This window comes from Pseudopodoces humilis, chromosome 3 (assembly GCF_049639895.1).
Source record: "Pseudopodoces humilis isolate 2021_Gansu_Grassland_sample_001 chromosome 3, ASM4963989v1, whole genome shotgun sequence".
Lineage (NCBI taxonomy): Eukaryota > Metazoa > Chordata > Aves > Passeriformes > Paridae > Pseudopodoces > Pseudopodoces humilis.
The window spans coordinates 54891082-54908841 of NC_142202.1; the positions used below are offsets into that span (position 1 = coordinate 54891082).

At 39.4% G+C, this 17760-nt stretch overlaps 1 protein-coding gene across 7 annotated transcripts in view; it reads right to left on the bottom strand.

The window, feature by feature from the left end:
* TIAM2 (TIAM Rac1 associated GEF 2) overlaps positions 1 to 17760 on the bottom strand; it is a 166233-nt gene that overhangs the window by 63541 nt on the left and 84932 nt on the right. For all 7 annotated transcript variants that reach the window (XM_088052690.1, XM_088052691.1, XM_088052689.1 and 4 more), the window contains 4 exons: positions 15848 to 16283; positions 11748 to 11920; positions 10500 to 10724; positions 843 to 1028 (listed from right to left, as the gene is read on the bottom strand). In XM_088052690.1, coding sequence (XP_087908816.1) covers positions 843 to 1028; positions 10500 to 10724; positions 11748 to 11920; positions 15848 to 16283 — 1020 coding nt within the window. The remainder of the gene's footprint in view (positions 1 to 842; positions 1029 to 10499; positions 10725 to 11747; positions 11921 to 15847; positions 16284 to 17760) is intronic.

Here is a 17760-nt window from a genome sequence, read left to right on the forward strand (position 1 = left end):
CAGTTCATCTCGGTGTAACGTGCCAAACTGCAGGGACAACGTTTTAAACTTCCAGCAGTGATGCTTGTTTCAGTATTCCAGTGGCATGGAATACTCACGGGGCAAAATCAGAAGCCATAGGAAGGGAGAATCTGAGAAAATATTGCTCTGTAAAACAAAAGCTAATGAAAAGGCTCTGAAGAAGAATGATAACCTATCATCCAGATATGAAATTGCTAGAGGAAGACAGACTCTCCAAATTGCCAAACATAGGAGATAAATGCTATGGCATTGAGTTATTAATAAGGAATGGTACAAACCACATAGATAAAAACAGTGGAGAGAGGAACACATTCCCTGGCAGGTCTTTCAGTACTACTCCTAGACTTCACATGCAGCAGATGAGGTCTAGTCCTCTCTGCCAAGATCAACCTTGCAGCCCTGCCAAGGTCAAAGAGCAGAGGTGAACCTGTTACTGCTGTACTTCCCTCGAAGCTGACGGGGTGACAACAGGTTGTCACAGCAGCTAGGGATCTCATTCTTCTTCAGAAACACAGCCCACAGTTCTTAAAAAAAGTGACATTTATTTTTGAATTGTCTCTAGCTTTAGCCAATTCTAAGAATACTTCCTTTTTAGGAGGGACTCCAAATCTGGAGTCCTCTGGGGGAAAAAAAAAGTCATTACCATATCCCTGTAGAAGAAAATGTATATGCAGTAAAGGAGCAGGCAGAGAGGGTGAGAAGGGTACAGAGCTGCCTGACCAATGCATGTGGGTGCAGCCATGTATTATCCCAGCACAATTCCATGTCTAAGCACATGGTGTTTTTGCGTAATACACCCATGAAAGTGCATTCAGACTTACCAGTGCATGGAAGGATGAGACAGAGAAAATGCCGAGCCTCCCCAGGGCCAATTTTGAAGGACGACTGGCAGCAGCCAAAAGGCTCTTTGGGTTTGGGAGCTCCCCACCTTGCAAACTGGATAGGTAACATCGCATTCGGAAAAGGTCCATGTTAAATTTTTCCAGGTTCTGTTCCCATTGCTGGATCTGTTTGGATATAAAAAGGGACAATTAAATGGGGGGAAAAATGTCTTTGTGGGCTGCACTGAAAATTTGAGTGCTTCCCCATAGTAAATTGCTTTCATCTGGTAGTATATGAATTAGATTAGTTATTCCCTGCCAAAACACATTCAGTCATATTGTGTTACATCAACCCAAAAGATGAGCTGAAATAAAACAAAGCTGGTGGTCTTAAACACATACTGGCAAGATGAACATACCATGAACTTTGGGTAGTTTGATAGCCACAAAAGCAGTTACATAAAAACACAACCCTGTGCTTCACAAAGGCTTGCTTTTTTTTCTTTCTTTCTTCCCTCCCACCACCCCCTTCTTTTTGAAAATTAGTCTTGGTTTTTTTAGCTGAGATTGTGTAGCTGGCTGTCTGAAAGCAAAGTAGAAAACAGCTACTCAAACACACTGTGCAAAGCAAAATAACTACAGTGGAAGGTTCTCTTCATTCTTTACTACCATCCTATGGTTCCCCTAACTGTAAAGGGGAGACAATACTGTGGTTCTTGCTCTGACTAATAGGGTAATATATGATTACACCCAGGCAAACTGCAAAAAAACATCTAAACAGACCCAATTCAAACCACTGTACAAAAAGCAGGAATGTAAATATGCAATTCTTAAAATGTATCTAGCACAGGTACTTGAAGATGTAACAACTTAACCCAGTTTCAATGTAAAATTAGGAAAGTGAAGACTCAAATATTTTCAGAGACCAAAAAAAGCTCTGAATCAAGGTTTAGATGACAGATTTTAAGTATTTGTGTAGATAAGCACTCATTTAAACATTTTCACACTCATTTAAAACATACACACTTATTTGAACACATATTCTTATGCACTGCACCAAAGTCAAATTTTACTCTCCATTTCCCCAACTTACATATTTGCAGCCAAAATCTGCCCTGCAGATTGTACAAATAATGTACAGCATACAGTAATACTTACAGGTAGTACAAATAAAAGAGGCAGCAAGCACACTGATAAATGAGAAGGCAGAAAAGGCATGTCCATCAGGTCAAGGTACACCAAGATCATGTACTGACAGCTGTTCATATCCCCTGACAGCACTGATCTTCCAGTGCCATCTCCAGTCACTGCACACTGCCTGTTCAACAGGTGGTTTAGGGCTGTGGAGAAAGCTCAGCACATTTTCTCTAACAAGCGTTGGCTTTATACCTTTTTCTGTCCCCACGTGCACAGGACAATATCACCTCACTCTAAGATTAATCAAGGCTGGGACAAGCACCTTTGTGACTCAGGAAACGAGCTGACAAATATAAAAACCTCAGGTGGACTATGCCCTTTAGGCTCATTTAGAAGCAAAATCAGTTCAGTTTCCTTATAATGCTGCCAAATATTTCAAGAATTAAACAAGTATTCTGCCACTTTACTTTCAAGAATGAAGAAGTAAGAAAAGAGAGGGCAAAACAGGCCCTGTTAACAAAATGGTGCTAAGGTTTGTGCTACAACAGATAGAGACCCCACCCAGTCCATCTTCCTTACATGTGTGCTCACAAATTGTGGCATTGTAAATATAAATCTTATTTGGTGAGTAGGGTGAAGAAATGGAAGACAATATACCACTTTGTACAGGTGAATGAATGTAAAATTGTAATTTACAGTACACTTAAAAAATCTTTCAAAGCATGACTATTAAAAGCAAAAGAATTTACAAAAGTTTATCATGAGATCAATTCTCAGAAGTCTAGTGAAAATGGACAGAGGCATACACATAACGAAGATGCCTTGTTTAATCTCTCATCACAGACCTTTGAAACATGCATCCTCTGTACTCCAGAAAGAATAATCTTTCTTTTATTTGGGTTTATTTGATCATTTCTCCCCCACCACCTTTTTTTTTTCTTTCTTTGTGCTCTCAGACACATCTCAGAGCATTTTTCTGCTTGCCAGTACTTTACACATGGGATGACTCCAATAGGAGATTGCGAGATGAGCTCTTTCTCTGTGTCAACATCCAACTAGAATGAAAACACGGTTGTCAGCTTTTCACAAAGCCAAAAGCTACAAGCTCAGGTAACATCTTTCCCTTTGAGATGACACCTCTGTGGGTACAGAGCCAAGTCAGCTTTTAATAGCTCAGGAACAGAGCAAGCCTTGTTCTGGGCACTGCTGGAGAGGAGCATCCTGTTCTCATTGAACACAGGCTGAGCACAGGCATCCTTGTGTGTCTTCAGCCTTCTTCAAAATCCCCATTAAACATTTGCATGAAGTCGTATTTTAAAATAAAGATAATCTAGGAAGGGGGAGTGGGGTAAGACAGGGGGGCATTCTGAAGAAATAATTAAATTACAGTGTTTATCAGTCACACAGGATACTGGCTAATCAGCTCCAAAAGCATCGGTAATCACAACGTTACATTTAATGGCATTAGCAAAAGCTGTAGGCAAGGAATTTCTGGGATTGTCTTGTAGTCTTATCAAAACCAGGGATGTCTGGAACCAATTGGAGACCATGAACCAATACCAGCTGCTATTTGTCTAAGGCTTTTAAACTATGATAATTCTTCCTAGAGATTTATATTCTTGAAGACTAAATGGGAGAAGCACACAAATAAAAAAGCAACAACTTCAAAGCACAGTATGACCTGGTCCATGAAGTTAATTTACAGCCTGCAGACTCGCTGCTGCAATCCCTATTCAGCTATTGTGTGAGGCAAATCTCTGCCCCACGTGGGAGGACTACCCAAAAGAAGGCTCAAGGATTTAACTTCATCATGCACAGACAAAATGGCCCTTTTGAAATCTTCTCAAAAGCAAACAGGAAAAAGTGGATGCAGCAGGCAGCTGTGGGAGCAGGAATGGGTGACAAAGGCTAACACCAGCATGAAGTGAGTCTTAAAAGAGATAAGAGATATGGCCTGAAGTGAGGCATACCAAGACAAAGTGGGCTCACATGAAACGTGAAAGCATTAAAGGGTTTTTCCAGAGGAAAAGGAAGATGTCATTGTCAGTCCAGGTAAATGTTAAGCAAGGATTTCTCAGTTTAATGGCAGCATGAAAGAGCTTGAGAGAAAGGCAAGAGGGGGCCACCCAAATAAATGTATTGAATCTAGCAGGATCCTGTAAGGTGGAGCAGAAAAGGAAGCTGTGGTAGAGAGATAAAAAAGAGTAAAATGTGGGAAGCTTTGAGAATTATTTAGCCTGGGCCACCAGGAGAACTCATGCAAGGAAACCTGGTGCAAGGACAAGACAGTAATTATGTGAGGAGTAAGCTTTTGCATCAAAGACAGTGCAGGAATGAGTTATTAAGAGTTAACACACAAAAGAAGATCAGCATGGTACTTTTGGCAGTACTTCAGCAGTAATGATCATTTTCAGAACACAGTCAATTCTCCTCCAGGTTAGTGAAAAATCTGTTCAGACACTAAGAAAAAACTGCAAAATAATTACATTTTAAGTCACACAAACAGAGGAGCTAGAGGAAGTTGTTTGAAAGCAGGTCTCTCTCAGGTCAATAAACCTGCTAGGTTTTCTATAGCTAAATTTAAAGTGGGAACTTGGGAAAACAAGAGGTAAATATATACAGGCTAACAGCTTCCAGCATGTGATTTGGGGATCCATAGTTCCTACACGCTCTGCAGTTCTCTCTGCAGGTAACATTTGCAGTGGCACCAGCACCTCAGCTGGAACAGGCTTGGGGTTTGCAGACTGTGAAAGGGAAGGGACTCAACAATGCCAGTGGAGGCGGTGTGGTCAGGGATGGCCCCTGGCCCCTCGTCCTTTGCACACTGCAGTGCAAACAGCATCTTTTGGGGTGCTGAGGAAGAACTGTCTCATCTGCAAACACGAGTTCTGTACAAAGTAAAAAGAGCTCAGTATAATAAAACCCAAACCAGCGTGTGAATGGTGTAAAGCCGGGCCAGAAACAACACCACATCAACTCAATGTAACGAAACCACAAGGACCTAGAAGAAGGATGGAAAAAACTTCCTGGACAGCTCACCTGATAACAAAAAAAATAGCTTTTCACTTGGCACCTATTCAAAGGAGCCCAAAAGAAAAGATGCACAGGAAGGAGGGCCTTCTCTCAATACTTAAGCCCTCAAAATTTATTTTATTCAGTAGTAGTTCTTATACCAGGCAGAAGCATAAGGGACTTGCTGACAAAAATCACTATCTATAACAATAAAAATTCTCAATTTTTCCCTACACAATATCTTATTTTCAGATGGAAAGTGTCTCTGTAGGCTGATGTAGGAAACTCTGTAGATTGAGAAGAAACTTCTGCTGCTGTTTTATATGTACAGCTTTTCAACCACATTACAAACAACACCAAACTCTTTGCATTCCAGTCCCTGGTTCTCAGACACAATTCATATTGTATCCATCTGGAAAAATGAGTCACTTGGTTTCTGGGGACAGGGAACAGATTTTTATTGTCATTACTTCCTAAAGTGAACTCGAAGAAGAAAAAACACCACTCTTCCAGAAATTCCATTACTTTAAAAAACACTATTGAGATGCTATCATAACTTTTAGTTTAAAGAAATAAAGAAGGCATTGTAATAGAGTACAACAACACTCATGTGCAATTAGAAACACTTTATTCTTCATCTGCATGGTGACTTAAAAAAGGTTAAGAAATCTTCCTGAAATAACAAGACAATGGAGGCTTTTTACAATAAATGTCATATTTTTGGTTGCATTGGAAGAACAGAATTTTCATAATTTTTAACCAAAATAGAAATGGGTAATCTTATTCCAAATAGCACTGATAGCACAAAAGTGAACATGTGTACCCAATTTACATCTTGTTGAAAATCTGACGGAAATTGGTGGTACCACATACGTGTCTATAGCTAGGGATGTAAGTAAGGAAGCTGCTGAATTTTATTATCCAGCTGCCCCTCCACAAAACCCAGAGCACCAGCCTTTTCTGAACAGGCTGCCCCACCATTGTATGAGATAATGCTATGCAACCCCACATTCATTTTTCATTACTTTATGCTAAATCTTTGCAAAACAAAGAGGGAGGGAAATTCATCCATCTGTAAACCAGTCACAACAGTGCAGAGAGAATAGAGATGAACTTCCCTAATTTTCTGTCTGCCTGCTCACTTCACTTCCAGTGTACCACTACTAAAGAGAAGTACTTTGCTAATGATGATGTTACTCTTACTGAAGAGTAACACCTGGAAAGAAATTGAACCAACCTCTCAGAAAGCACAGCTCTGCTATAGCCAGTTCAAAGATCACACAAACTGAAGATCTGTTCTAACAAGCTTGGACAAAAGGTGGTTTTTTTTTAGTTTAAGAGGATATGGAAGCATGAAAATTTGCTATGTATTGAGATTCCAGTTGAATTTGTCTGCAGCAATGATGACATGTGTTAGCAAAGTTCCCTGAAAAGACTATCTTTGAGAGTTGTCGAGAATTTGGATCTCAATGTCAGAAAATATTTCATCAGATGCTTTATAGAAAGTTAAGACATGAAATTTGAGCTTTGTGAGGGCTGAAGAATAAATTCCCAGACCTATTCCAATCATCTTTCTTCAAATGTGAGTGAAAAGAGAGTCAAGTAAACTTTAAAAACAAAGAAATGAAGTTATGCTCTTTGTAAAAAGCTGAAGACCACCAGAGGGAAAGGAAGAAAGAAGAAAGGTACTAATGGATTTAATGACTACCCAGAATAAACAGACCACCATTTCACTGATTTTTTATTTTTTTTATGGCAAAAGACAAACAACTTTTAGGTAGAGGACACATATGAAAATTTACAGAAAAAGTATCTCTAAGAATGTGCCTGTTCTTTCCACTAATGCTTCATCATTTCAGTGCCAGCAAGTAAATACACATGTTCCTAACCCTCTGAAAAGTTAAGAATTATATGCAGAGAAAATATGAATCACATCAGAAACCTCTGAATAGCTTGGAAAACATAATTATACCAACATATTAAAATTTGAAGACAAAACTCCATAATGCTTTCAAGCAACTATTAATCATACTATTGTTCTAAAGTGAGACATCAGGATAGACTTATGTACCAAGTACATAAACAATTACACAGAGGGCTGCAGTGCCCTCTCTTGCAAAAGATTTTCCACCCCGTTAAAACCAGTTCTGCAGGCAGATATTTTGTTAAAAGAGATCTGAATAAATGCTAATAATCCCTTTCACTAACTGTATTCACAGCAAACACTGCAGTTTCTCTAGCAGGTTAAACATCTGGGAAAACTAAAAGCTTTTTAAAGACAGGCTTTGAAATTCATCTAGACACCAGGAGGTTTTCAAACTTGCTACCTTTTGTCCTAATTCTCTTCACTTGAGGGGAGAAGTTACATGTTGGTAGAATACCATGACACACAACATATTTATTTCACGTAAGTAATAAAAACATACATGGCTGTAGGTAGCATGTGCAGACTTGAGATTTCCAGCCACATTGCCATCTTGCAGATGGTTCATTGATCTCTTCTAAACTGACCAGCACTTCACAGCTTTGTGAAGGGCTATAATTTTTTTCTTAAACTCTTACAGAGTCTACTATTATTATTATTATTATTATTATTATTATTATTATTATTATTATTATTATTACTATTATTAGACCAGTAAGCCCAGATAGAGAGAATCCCTCACATAAGCCACAAGACTGAAAACATTTCCCAAACAGTTTAATAGCATCAAACCAATAAAACAACAATTTCTCTAGAAAAACATTTTCTTTGTCTTTGTTGTTGTTTGTTTGCACTTCTCTTTAGCACTGGTTTCATCAATTGATTGCCTTTCAAATTCACGGAATTTACCAGATAGCATCAGATGAGCTTCTCTAGTCCATTTGCTGGACACCAAAAAGAAGCATGTAAGTATATCAAAATACCTATAGCAAGTTTACAAGTGCAGCTTTCCTTAGTACAACAGCCTTTCAGGTGGTGGTAATTGAGAAACAAAAAAAGGTTTTGTCTGCTTTTAAAGCCCTGAGAATTATTAATTCTTCAGCAGAGAAGTATTGGTTTTAAGTCAATACAGAAGTGAAAGAGAAGAGCAAGTTGACATTTGGTGGTTGCTTTTCTGAGGAAGCGGAAGGAAAAGGAGAAAGGCTATAGAAATCAGAGTTTCCAAGAAAATTCCCAGTTAAAAGAAGTTCTTTCTACATAAAAAACCACTACAGTCCTTCTGAAGTCAATCACACTGCTTCTGCTGGATTCCCAAAATAAATCACCAGTGAAGATTTCCAGCACAGGATGCATGGCATGCCTAAGAAATACAGTATTGGCAACACTACGTACTTCAGCATGGAGGAACAATATCTGCCACATGATTGAAACACTATCAAATTTACACAAAGCCAAAACCAGAATTTATATTCTCTAGTTTCCCAAAATAGGCAAAAGACAAGTAAACAACCACAGTTACAAAACAACTACAGCTACATATATGCTAACTATTCCCTCAGGAATAATGTTTGCTCAAAATCATTAGCCTACTAACTATACTAAGAATCCTCAGCTACTAATTACATTAAGATTTTCTTTTTTCTTTGCAAAAGCCAGTCTGAGACAATGAATTAGAAGATTAGGCAACTGAGTTATCTATTGACTTTTCTCTGAAGTGACTGCTGGCAAACCTTAGGCAACTTTAAGGAGAGATTTTAAAGAGATCAAAGTGATCAAGAATGGAGAAAATTCATGCTATAAATTTATTCTTTGCCAACTACTGGATGTTCGCAATGATCCATGTCATTCTTTGTGCCAATGGTCTGCCCCCATTCAATGTTCTGAGAGACACATAGACAGAAAATTAACAGGAATAAATCTTCTGCAACCTTAGAGATGGATTTCTGTTCTACAGAATGAAGCCAACTTATTCCAGAGCTGGAAAACAATGACAGTTCTTCAAGGACAGAACATCTAATTAACAGATATTAAGATGGATCATTAATACTCTTCAGTTGACTCTAAATCAACTACTAACAGGAATATCTGATGAGGGAGGGATAAATTAAGTTAATATACATCAGGATTTTTCCTCAGTGCATCACATGTTACAAGCACTAGACATCTATAGAAATCTGTATATTCTTCTAGGTCTCAAAGCCTACTGCAATAAAAGGATGCTTAACATTTTTCCTCCTCCATTCACCTCACTCAGCTCTGGACCATGAAAAAAAGTGACCTGGAAATAAATTATGAACATCTGAGCTCTCAAAGGGCTTAGGAACATCTGCACTGCAAATCCCTACACAAACCTGCATGTTATTTGAACTCATATAGCTTCAGAGTCAAGTGTGCCACAAGAGCTTGGCAGTGAAGTCAGTACTAGTCAGTCTGCTCTTCATCAAGTCCAAGCCAGTGGAGTAAGAATTTTAAATATTATAAGCCTCAAATCCCTGAAACTGCAAGTATTTCGCTAACCAAAGAAAAGTAATTATGCTATATTGGTCCAAAGGAAATTAACTTCATTTGCTACTCAAGGGGCCATAATACGCAGCATGAAGTATTGACAGAGGAATAGTTACTCTGACTGGAAAGACAGGTAGGGATGGGCTCTCAAAGACCAGTCAATCAGTTCAAATTATCAGAAGTCTTCTGTAAATGGCCTAATAAAAGTAAAGATAGAGCAGCCTCAGTCCACAGACTTATTAAGGCCGAACTATAGACAAGTTTAGTGCACAAGAGGCCATGGGTAGCGAGGTCATTGAACACTAAGCACGTCTAAATAATTAAAGCATCTTTTGCCTGTTACTACTGCAAAACTGGGGGCATGGGCAAGACATCAACACTGTAAGATGTACTTCCGTAAGTTATCCCTGAAGTGATTCCTGGTCCACATGCTAGAACCAAGAGCAAGGCTTTATGTCTGTTCACCAGCACACAGACAATCAGGTGATCATTAGTCATGGCTCAGTTTCCACTGGAAGCACATGGTTTCAACTGCTGCTACACAAATAAAGTTGGAGGAAGGACTAAGTATTCTTCATGAGCTGCCTTAAGGACAGTCAGAACAGTATTGCTGAGTACCTACTCTTCAATGTCTTCTGCAATACAATATCACAATTATTATATATAAATATAATATATAACATATAATATAATATATCATGTATCATATATCATATAATTATATATAATTATATATATATATAAAATATACAATAAGTCATTTGCAGGACATACTGTATAATCTGTGGTATGCGATGTAACAGCCAGATATCATTAACATAAAACAGTGAAAATTAATTACATTTTCACAGAAGAGACAAGAAATAGCTTTGTGATCATGAAACAGAACAGTCTGACGTGCAGCTTTGAGAAGCCTGCCTCCTGCTCTGCTCTGGATTGCTGTAGAAACCTGGCAATAATTACAGCCACTGTGCCAGCTATGCCCAAGACAATTACTCTCAGGCCTAGAAAGCACAAATAGAAACCAAAGCAAGAAGTAATGATAAATATGCTCTCATAAAAGAAATTGTTTCCAGTACCTGATTTTCTATGGCCTTTCTGTTTTTTGGATCACTAACAATTGAGAGCTGCAACTCTGCCATCTTTTTCATTTTGCCATCCATGTCAATCTTCTGGAAGAGACTCTTGGTCTGATTCTTCAGCAGCCTGACAGTGTCTTCTTTCCCAAGCTTCTTTGCAAAGAGGGAAGCACAGGCTGAATGTATGGCAGTAACCCAGTTTTCCAGATCTGTCTGACTTGTTGCCTGTGAAACCAATCAATGGCGCAACGTTATGAGCAGATAAGAGAAAAAATAAAATAAAATCAACAGCTCTAGGGCATGAAGTGCATGATGGGTTCACTGTCCTCTTTGGCACTTTATCTTAACCAAGTGAAATAAGGTTTTCTTTAGAACTGAGTAAATAAAAGAAGTGTGAGATTTTCCTGCACTCCATCATGTCTTGTCTCCAACCTTCAGCTTCTGCTTCTTAAACCTGCAAGGTCTAAAAGCCCCAGGAGCACAAGAGCCACATAAGCTGTGGGAAAGATGTGACTTGCATCTTTCATCCCTCCAGATAATTAAGGTAAACCCTACCAGATATCTAAGACAAACCTTCACTGGTGCAACAGCAGAGAAGATTTTCTATGTGAGATTCTGAAGGGGGGTACTGGCTTACTTAAAAAGAGCCAAGTTAGTGGAGAGATAACATTGAGGTAAAGAAAATGCAATCTGCACAAAGTATCTCTGGAGATATGTACAAGTGTGCCTATGAATCAACATGTTTCTATACAGGCAGTTCCACACAATACTGTTCCTTATTAACATTTCCAGTGGCGCACTTGAGCAGCCAAGGTATTCTGATTACTTTTGAATCTCCTTCTTGAGTATCTTGATCAAGCAAACACTCTGTGGCCAGGAGATTCAGGGTTGAGCACACCATTCTGTAAGGGTGGAATGGTAATAGATGTGAAAAAAATTGATGAAAGTTGATTTTTTAGAAGCTTGTGATCAATCAGGTACCCAGAGTTTCTTGCAGATATGTGATCCTTGTCCTTTTAGTTTCTGAACCATAATTGACTGAGCCAACTGGTGAAATACCTGAAGTCACATAACACATTTAATATTATAATAGTGTAACACAACAGTGCAGTTGTACTGTTATTTTTAAGTCAAAGGCACGAACACAAATGTGTGTGAGTGTACCTACAATCATATAGATACACGTGTAGACTCACAAACACATCCTCAAATGGAAACAACCACCAAGTTATGCATGCATCCTGTTACCTGAAATAGGTAGACATCTCCAAAAGAATTGCTGAGACAGAACACATTTTCTTTCTTGGGATGTTCTGGAACAGACTGAACTATACTGTCTTCTGCAAACAGGGCATATCGAGGCAAACTGCTCTGCTCCATTGAGTTCCTTCCATAGGTCTCATAAAACAGTAGAGTACAACCTTTTGCAGTTGAGAGGGACAAAAAAAAATGAGGAGAAAGTGAGTTATGCATCTCCCAACATTATATAATTTTTTTGTGAATTAAGACACCCTTCAGAGACAGGGATCATCAGTTCTGTCCCTGTTCCGAAACAGATGAAAAAGGAAGATCTTCTACACAGAAAAACAACATTAGGCAAAAAATTTAACAGGCAAAGTTAATGATGAATTTGCCAATGAAAAGTTGAAACAGACATCTAATATAGACACAACAACATCTATGGACTTAATAAATAAATCAGGACCTCAGTCTGAAAGTATCCAAGAGTTAGGGTAGGATGGGGTTTGAGCAATCTGCTGTAGTGTAAGATGTCCCTGCCAGTGGCAGGGGAGCTGGACTAAAGGTGCCTTCCAACCCACAATATTCTATCAATAAACTCAGCCTACTAAAATGTTAAGGCATGTAGAAGAGATTAACTCCTGCTTAGTTAAATCGGCTTTTGTCTTTCTTTATTAAATTGAACCAACTCTCTCATAACAGCCACTTAAGAAATCTTTGTATTTGTTGAAAAGATTTGCAGAATCTATTGTCTTCATACAACATGTTTAGTGAATAAACTTCTCAAATTTAAACCAGATTGCCTTGAATCTAGCTGAAAATTGGAGACTTTGACAATTCTGAGTAATTTAAAACAGTTTAAAGGGGCTGAGTTTGAGCATGTTCAGTCTTGTAAATAGTGTAATATCTAAGGTATGAAGCTTGCATCCAGAAAACAAACTTCATCCTTGATGATGACAATCCCAAGTATAACAAGTAGAATTATTTCTGGAGGATAGTGGAAGAGACTTGATCCCAGCAGAGGACACTTGATCCTAGCCCACAGCAGTATGAGTACAGTGCCATGTTGCCTTTGGCAGTGAAGCTGGCTCAAGAAGGGCCTGTCCCCTCCATCCCTGACAGCCTTTCCTTCCTGCCTCATGTTACAACCCACTGCCCTCTGAACCAATTTGCCTATTCCAGGGATCATGGACTGAACTGCACTTCTAAAATGTCATTACAAAGGGAAACACGTATCAGAGATTTCTGATCAAATCATCTGTTGACTGAAAAGTTTTTTAGAGTGAGGAATCTAATACGTAGAAATACCTCTATACTACATGAATGCACCTTTTCCTGTAAATGTCCAGTGACTGGCAGAGTATTTTGGGCAAGAACAAATCCTATAGAGTTGGTACTGTCTTTTCCCTTGGGCAGCCCTCACTTTCTCTTCTTTATGCCACTGAAACTCTTGGAGATCTCTGCAGTTGGAAAAAAGGGCATGGTTTATAACACTCTGCATATCAGAAATGTCATTTGAACATAACAGAACAAACTAAACTGACAAGACCAAGTCTTCTCTTGTATTCAGCAGCAGCAGCAACATACAACCACTTCCACTTCTGCATTTTAGGAAAGTGAAGAAGTTTTAAGTTTTTAAGATTTATTTTAAAATATTTCCATAGTCCCATATTTCCCCCATTTGCTCTAACTGAAGATAAGTCACAATTTATCCCAAGAGTTTATATATACATAAATAAACATTTTTGAAGGGCATGCATATATGCTTGGGTGTTTGGCATCCCAGGTATATCTTTGCATCAAGTCCAGTGATCCCTTGAAGCAGCAGCTGGTTTCATAAGCTCTGTCACACCCACTGGGACTGATTATTGTCCAAGTATTTCAATTAAAACTTGAGCTGAAGGGGGAAAGTAATGGGGAAGCAATTTCCCTCCTTAAAGGAAACTAATTGGACAGGATGGATGGAAAAGAGAGTTCCTCCTGGTACACAGTTACTATTCAGGCTCAGGTCTTGGTGGCTCTGAAAATGGAGCAGAGGCCTCAGGACATGTATACTTTAAAGTCTGGCAGGTAACCAGATGGTTATATGGCTTCTGCAATATTTATAAGTAAGCACACCTCAACAGAGTGCAAATAAACATGCTGTTCTCCATTTACATATGTGGCTATTTCAAGTCATGCTTTAAAATATCTTGGCTGTTTAAACTTCAAGAATAAATTAAATACAGATTTATTCAAAACCTGGTATAAAGAGAACCAAAGCAAGCACCTTGATCTTGATACAACATATTATGAAAACAGAAGTATGCCTTGATATCCACACAGGCAAGTTTATTTTGGAATCAGAAGTCTCCACAGGACAATAAAGGTAAGAGATCAAGGAAATGAGGAATGTATATTTAAAACAGCTAGCAAAGTAGAAGAGACTCTGTACCATGAATGCAGCCATATAGCCATATCAACCACTGAAGTAAAAAGCATTGTATCTAACACTTCTAATGTTGGAAGTTAATAAAGCTTTTTACAAAGGATTTTATTGTTCCTTTTTTTGTAGCTGTGGAAAGTCAGGTAGGAAGAAGGGATGCAATTTGTTCAAGGTCACCAATAAGCCAATTTTATAGCCAAAAAAAATGAACATGAAGCGCCTAAATTGCTTGCCAGAGCTTCATTATCCCAGAAATACACAAACTACTAGTACATAACATATTTCAGCTTAGAGTTTTGATAGAATTGTTTAGAAACTGAATTTTAGAAGAGGCAGATCAAACTATATTCATTCTCCATAACACAAACACACACCATAAGAGGGTGGAATTCAGGTACTGTTTTTCCCTTTATATACACTGCTTGTAAGTGTGAATCATGCTATCTGATGATCAGGGCAAGTGATTTAAACTGTTAAGCCTGCCTACATTTTGATCCCTTGATAACAAGTCTCTGAATTATTGGGCAGAATTGCCTCGTTCTAGCAAGTTTGCTTCTTTTCAATCAGCACTATCAAGCACAACATTACCAGCACTTGATGTTTGCTGTTCATTTTTCTTCAGGTCTACACCCATGCACAATTTTAAAAAGGGCAACCTGTGGGAAAGTTGTTATTTTCTCTAGTCCCAGATATGATAGGAAATTATTAAGCTTGATCATTTCCTTTCTCATTAACTTAGTATTATATTTACTGAAAGGCAAATCCTTTGGATGCAATTCAAAACTAAAAAAAGGCCTATTAACTCACCCATTAAATTTCCCATCCTCCCCACAGTAGATATTATTTTCCTTCTCACACTTCCTGACACCTGTACACCTCTCGCAGCACCCTCTGAGCCATCAATGGAGCACAGCAATCACACCTGCAGCAGCTCCCTTGAGTGGATTCCCCTCCCAAGGGGCTGTTTTCACAACAGGAGCAGCTGCAGGAGATAGGATGCTGGGCATGCCAAAAGCCAGAAGGGGTTGGTATTGCTGGGAGCTGGGAAGATGAAAGACCACCCAGGGAAAGGAAGGAGACCTCAAGTCCTGGGAGGTGCCCTGGGCACCACAGGGCTTTCCCTGCTGCTGCTTCAGTTTCCTCTGGTCTGATCCACGCACACTTGTGTAAATGCTCTGGCACTGGGAGTTCACTTCCTTGTTCTATTGCCAACTGAAGTGCTAGAAATGAACTAAACATTTTTACAATAAACTAGCCCATCTTCCAGTAAATTTCATAGCAGAGCCTAAGGAACTGTGTGTCTGCAACAAGGAATTGGGCACCAGCGATTTCTCCCGACCCTTTTGGTTCAATTTGGTCTTTGACCTCCAAACATCCAAAAGCATCTTCTGAGTCCCCAGTCTGATGTGAACACACAAAGAAAGAAGTCAGACAAAACAATTCCCACTATGGTATGAAACAGAAGGCTGCAGATACAATCCCAAAGACATTGAGCAGCACCTCAGTTCAGCGGGCTGCTTAGGCACATGCTCCACTTTAGGTGGTGGGTAGACTTTGTAAAGTTAGGTGTGATTTTCTGATCCCCCTAAACCTGCTAACAGAAGCCAGCATGCATGAAATGCTGCTGAGACACAACAAAAAGAACTGCTTCTGCCAAGGTGAGGGATCAACGTGGTGGTTTTACCTTTGAGTGTGACCCAGTACTGCTTCCACTTCCGTCGTGTGACCAGCTCCAGCTTCTTCTCCTTCTGCAGGGTCACCAAGGGTTTGAAGAACAGCCACCCTGCCTTGCGCACCACTCCTTGCTCTTTCTCATACAACAAATCCAGCTGCTCCAAGGAGCTAAGGGACTCGCCACTGGAGTCTTCTGTTTCTGACGAGGTCTCCGTATTCTCCAAGTTCATCCTGCTCATCTCCAGCTCTCGCATGAAGTTCTCATAAATGTTCTGCCTCAAGGCATCACTGCTTACAGCATTGGTGGACTCACTTCTCTGGGACAGGGCATGGCTGGAGCCAGGAGACCACAGTAAAGTGGAGAGCTGTGATGGCGTCAGTGTGTCCGTAGTGAAGTTGTCCATTCTGCTGTCGAAGTATTCACTCCCATCTTTACACTTTGGCTCCTGTGCATGAAAGAAATTTATTTGCAATCAGTCACCAGAGCTATGATCAAAAGACACACTTCATTTGTCAATTAAATTTGTTTCATGTATAGCCACTTCCAGTTCCTTCATGTTTTCACCATTACATCATAGCCTTTGCCTCAGCCACTGACACCACTGCTGCTACCATTCAGTTTTTTCAGCAGAACCCCATTAAACCCTATCCACTAATCTGAGCACTTTGGTAATTCCTGCACCTTTGAGCAATCTCAAATTTCAGTAGAAACTACTGTCTGAAACCTGAGGTACTGCAGGAGACAGCTACATCCCCCATCTGAAACACAGGCACCATGGCTTGCATCTGTCTGAATACAAGCAGGAACAAGGTCACAACAGGTTTATTTATTATTACAGGGGTTTTGATACTTCTGTGCTGTCACATTGGTGCAAGGTGGCTAGGTTTAGCCTCAGCACAACAAACCTGATTTTAACCTCCACTTTCTATTTGTGGAAATAATGGTGCTTAACCAACAAAAAAAAAAAAAAAGGTCAAAAGTTGAGAATAATGTAAGCTTGTTAGAATTGATCAATTGACTAAAATCTAATCTAAAACAATATGTGATTTTAAAAAAGAAAGACACGCTTGCTGACTGGCTTAAATCCAGTCTCCAGACTGCAGAGCTGCGTATTTTCTGAGTTGCTGGGAACACCCTGAGAGTTTGGTCATCCCATCAAGCACTGACAGGCCTTTCTCCTAATTGCACAACTTCATCCTTTGGATTGAGAGGGCTGGCCAATTTTACTTGAAATAATCAGACCTGATGGTATGACTTCAACTTAGCCTTTGATATGGATGCTAGAGTAGGCCCATTTCTTGCCACTGCTTGTCAACGTGGGACTTTGTTGGCAGATTGGACTTTTTCTCTCTTAAGCCTTTCCAAGTAATATGCTGTCTGGTCCAAACTCTTCCAGGCTCCAGGGATGGACAGGGATTTTCCTACTACCCAAAACAGAGCTCCTTGGACTAACTTCACTGTTGAGAACCACACCGTCCATCCTAAGAAGCCATTTATTGTCTTCCGAACTCAAGTGTTGCCAATGCTATTTAAAAACAACCAAAATTTAAGAACATAAACCACAAAAGATACGTTGCCTTTTGCAGTAAAAGTGCAAGGGAAGAAAAAAGGAAGAGATTGCAATAAATTATTTGAGAAGTGAAGCTATTACCCTCGGTAATAATAAAGCCATTATACTTTCAAGTTTAGACTGCCTCTCTAAAAGCATTTATTTTCTCACAGACTACTGTACTAAGAACAAAGTAAATAAACATTGGTCTCCTGTGAGCTGTTCTCCCCAGCAGCTTTGAAAACAACTACTTTTTTGTTTCTTTGCTTCTTACTTGATGGTCTTCAAAACTGCAGTGGAAAAGCTGTGCTGCATTTTGATAGCATCAGGAGCTCCAGGGTGTGGGCGAGACTGGGACTGTACACCCTCCCAG